Raw genomic sequence first — 2460 nt, forward strand, 5'->3', positions numbered from 1 at the left:
TCTGGGGCAGGTCAGGGGGGGCAGCTGCCCCCTCTCGACCCCCCTTGGCTCCGCCCCTGCTCATAATATATCTTTTTTGGTGAAATAGTTTATACTTTCAATAAAAATAGATTTCTATTAGCTCAATATTTTGGGAGCTTTCTTAGAGGTGGATTAAAAAATTGTTTAGCCTTTAAAATTTTTACTTATTCAGTTTTTAGTCTTTCTAACTTTTACATCTCACACGCTCATGTTAGTTGCACCATACAATCATTTCATGGGATCCAAATCCGATTGGCATAACCATCCATGCACACGAGAGAGGTGGCAACCTGCTTGAGCCTTGAGACACAACAACAGGGATACAAGTACAACTTACAACGTTTTGACTGCAACAAATAAATAGGTGATTTCGCTCCAATTCCAAAGGATTTAAAATTTAATTCCTCGTTAAAGATGAGTAATTATAGCAAATGCTTTCTCCTCTTAACTGAATTTATGATAAATTTAATTTTCCGTTAAAAGAAATAATATATAATAGTAATTGTTTGCATTAATGTACCAAATCTCCGAAAATTTGGAAATGATGTCGCAATTTTTTTGCTTTATTGACTGATTTTGACCTACTTTGGCAAGGCTTAGATCCAATCGGAACCGTTGATCACCTCAGAAAATTAATCACATTCCATGATCATTCTTGTCCACCCTTGATTTCAACCATGCAAGGAAAAAGAACTAAACAAGAAAATACACAAACCGTTGATCACCTCATCAAAAATGTCCATATTTCACAATGAGCCATAGAGTTTATCATCTGCATGGAAACTTACCAAATCAGAGCCATAATATTTGACAAATAGATACAATAGAATAATTTATTTCCTCTAATATCAAACATTCCGTTTTCACTACCCACTGATCCCCTATATATAGAGCCATACCCTTAATCTTCAAAACCCATCTTGCAAGACTCAGCATTGTGTTATTTCTTCTTTTTTTGATAAAAAAAAAAATCTTGTTTCTTTGTCTTCCTTTGAATCCCGAGATGGCACCAGAAGCAACAACCAAAACTGTGAGTGTCCCTAAGAGAGCCTATGTGACCTTCTTGGCTGGCAATGGTGACTATGTGAAGGGAGTGGTTGGTTTGGCTAAGGGTCTGAGAAAGGCTAAGTCAGCCTATCCTCTTGTGGTGGCCATTTTGCCTGATGTGCCTGAGGAGCACCGTCACATACTTGAATCTCAAGACTGTATAGTCCGTGAGATTGTGCCTTTGAGTCCTCCGGAGAATTATGCTCATCAATTTGCTATGGCATACTATGTCATCAACTATTCTAAACTTCGTATTTGGGAGGTAAATCTTTTGCTTATAAACCCTTGTTATGTATTTCTTGGTGCACATCACACAAGCCATAAAGTCTTTCCTATAAAACATATATATATATATATATATATTTCTTTATTTAATTTTTCTTTTACTTCTTGATTAAAGGAAAAAACAGTGTTGCAAAGGTTAGGATGTGATTGCTATATATTGTATGATAAAATCAATATTTAATTTGGTTATTGGTACGTATAGTTTGTGGAGTATGACAAGATGATCTACTTGGATGGTGACATACAAGTGTTTGACAACATTGATCACCTGTTTGACTTGCCGGATGGGCACTTTTATGCTGTGATGGACTGCTTTTGTGAGAATACATGGATCAATTCTACTCAACACAACATTGGCTATTGCCAGCAGTGTCCAGAAAGGGTTCAGTGGCCAGTTGAGATGGGCTCTCCTCCTCCCCTTTACTTCAATGCAGGCATGTTTGTTTATGAGCCTAAGCTTTCAACTTACCATGATCTCTTGGAGACTGTCAAAGTCACTCCTCCGACTTTATTTGCTGAGCAGGTAACATTTTTAATGGTTGGCACTATTTTTAATTTGTTCTTGTTCGTTTTATCTCATTGATTATGTTACCATCATTAATTCCATCTTTCTTTATTTGTTTCATTTAAAAATACATTGTTTTGGGCAATGTTTTGCAGGACTTCCTTAACATGTACTTTAAGGATATATATAAGCCCATTCCCCCCATATACAACTTTGTTTTAGCCATGCTTTGGCGTCACCCCGAAAATTTCAACTTTAATGAAATAAAAGTTGCTCACTATTGTGCTGCGGTATGTTAATAAAGATTAACTTTTGGTTGTTTTCAATTAGTAGCCCTTTAATTAGGTTAGTATTATTGCTAATCAATTGTGTACATTTTCATGATAAAGGGTTCAAAGCCTTGGAGGTACACAGGAAAAGAAGAAAACATGCAAAGAGAAGACATCAAGATACTGATTAAGAAATGGTGGGACATTTATGAGGATGAGTCTTTGGATTACAAGAATGTCATCGGTGTTCCAAAAGCTCAACCAGTCTTTGAGGCCCTACAGCTAGAGGAGATTGATGTGGTTGATAACAGGGATGCTCCATCGGCTGCTTGA

At 36.7% G+C, this 2460-nt stretch overlaps 1 protein-coding gene across 1 annotated transcript; it reads left to right on the forward strand.

Annotated features, from left to right (window-relative positions):
* The first annotated feature begins 1018 nt into the window (after positions 1 to 1018).
* LOC142624928 (galactinol synthase 2-like) lies at positions 1019 to 2460 on the forward strand. Its single transcript, XM_075798651.1, has 4 exons — positions 1019 to 1330; positions 1556 to 1876; positions 2014 to 2148; positions 2248 to 2460. The coding sequence occupies exons 1-4, from the start codon at positions 1025 to 1027 to the stop codon at positions 2458 to 2460; spliced, it is 975 nt and encodes a 324-aa protein (XP_075654766.1). The 5' UTR covers positions 1019 to 1024.

The sequence above is a fragment of the Castanea sativa genome, chromosome 2 (genome assembly GCF_040712315.1).
Source record: "Castanea sativa cultivar Marrone di Chiusa Pesio chromosome 2, ASM4071231v1".
In the NCBI taxonomy this organism is placed as follows: domain Eukaryota; kingdom Viridiplantae; phylum Streptophyta; class Magnoliopsida; order Fagales; family Fagaceae; genus Castanea; species Castanea sativa.

Excerpts from the sequence above, each read along its gene's own strand:
- LOC142624928 (XM_075798651.1), top strand. The coding sequence starts at position 1,025 with ATGGCACCAGAAGCAACAACCAAAACTGTGAGTGTCCCTAAGAGAGCC. Across the intron at positions 1,877-2,013 it reads CGACTTTATTTGCTGAGCAG|GACTTCCTTAACATGTACTT; the intron begins GTAACATTTTTA and ends AATGTTTTGCAG. Across the intron at positions 2,149-2,247 it reads TTGCTCACTATTGTGCTGCG|GGTTCAAAGCCTTGGAGGTA; the intron begins GTATGTTAATAA and ends TTCATGATAAAG.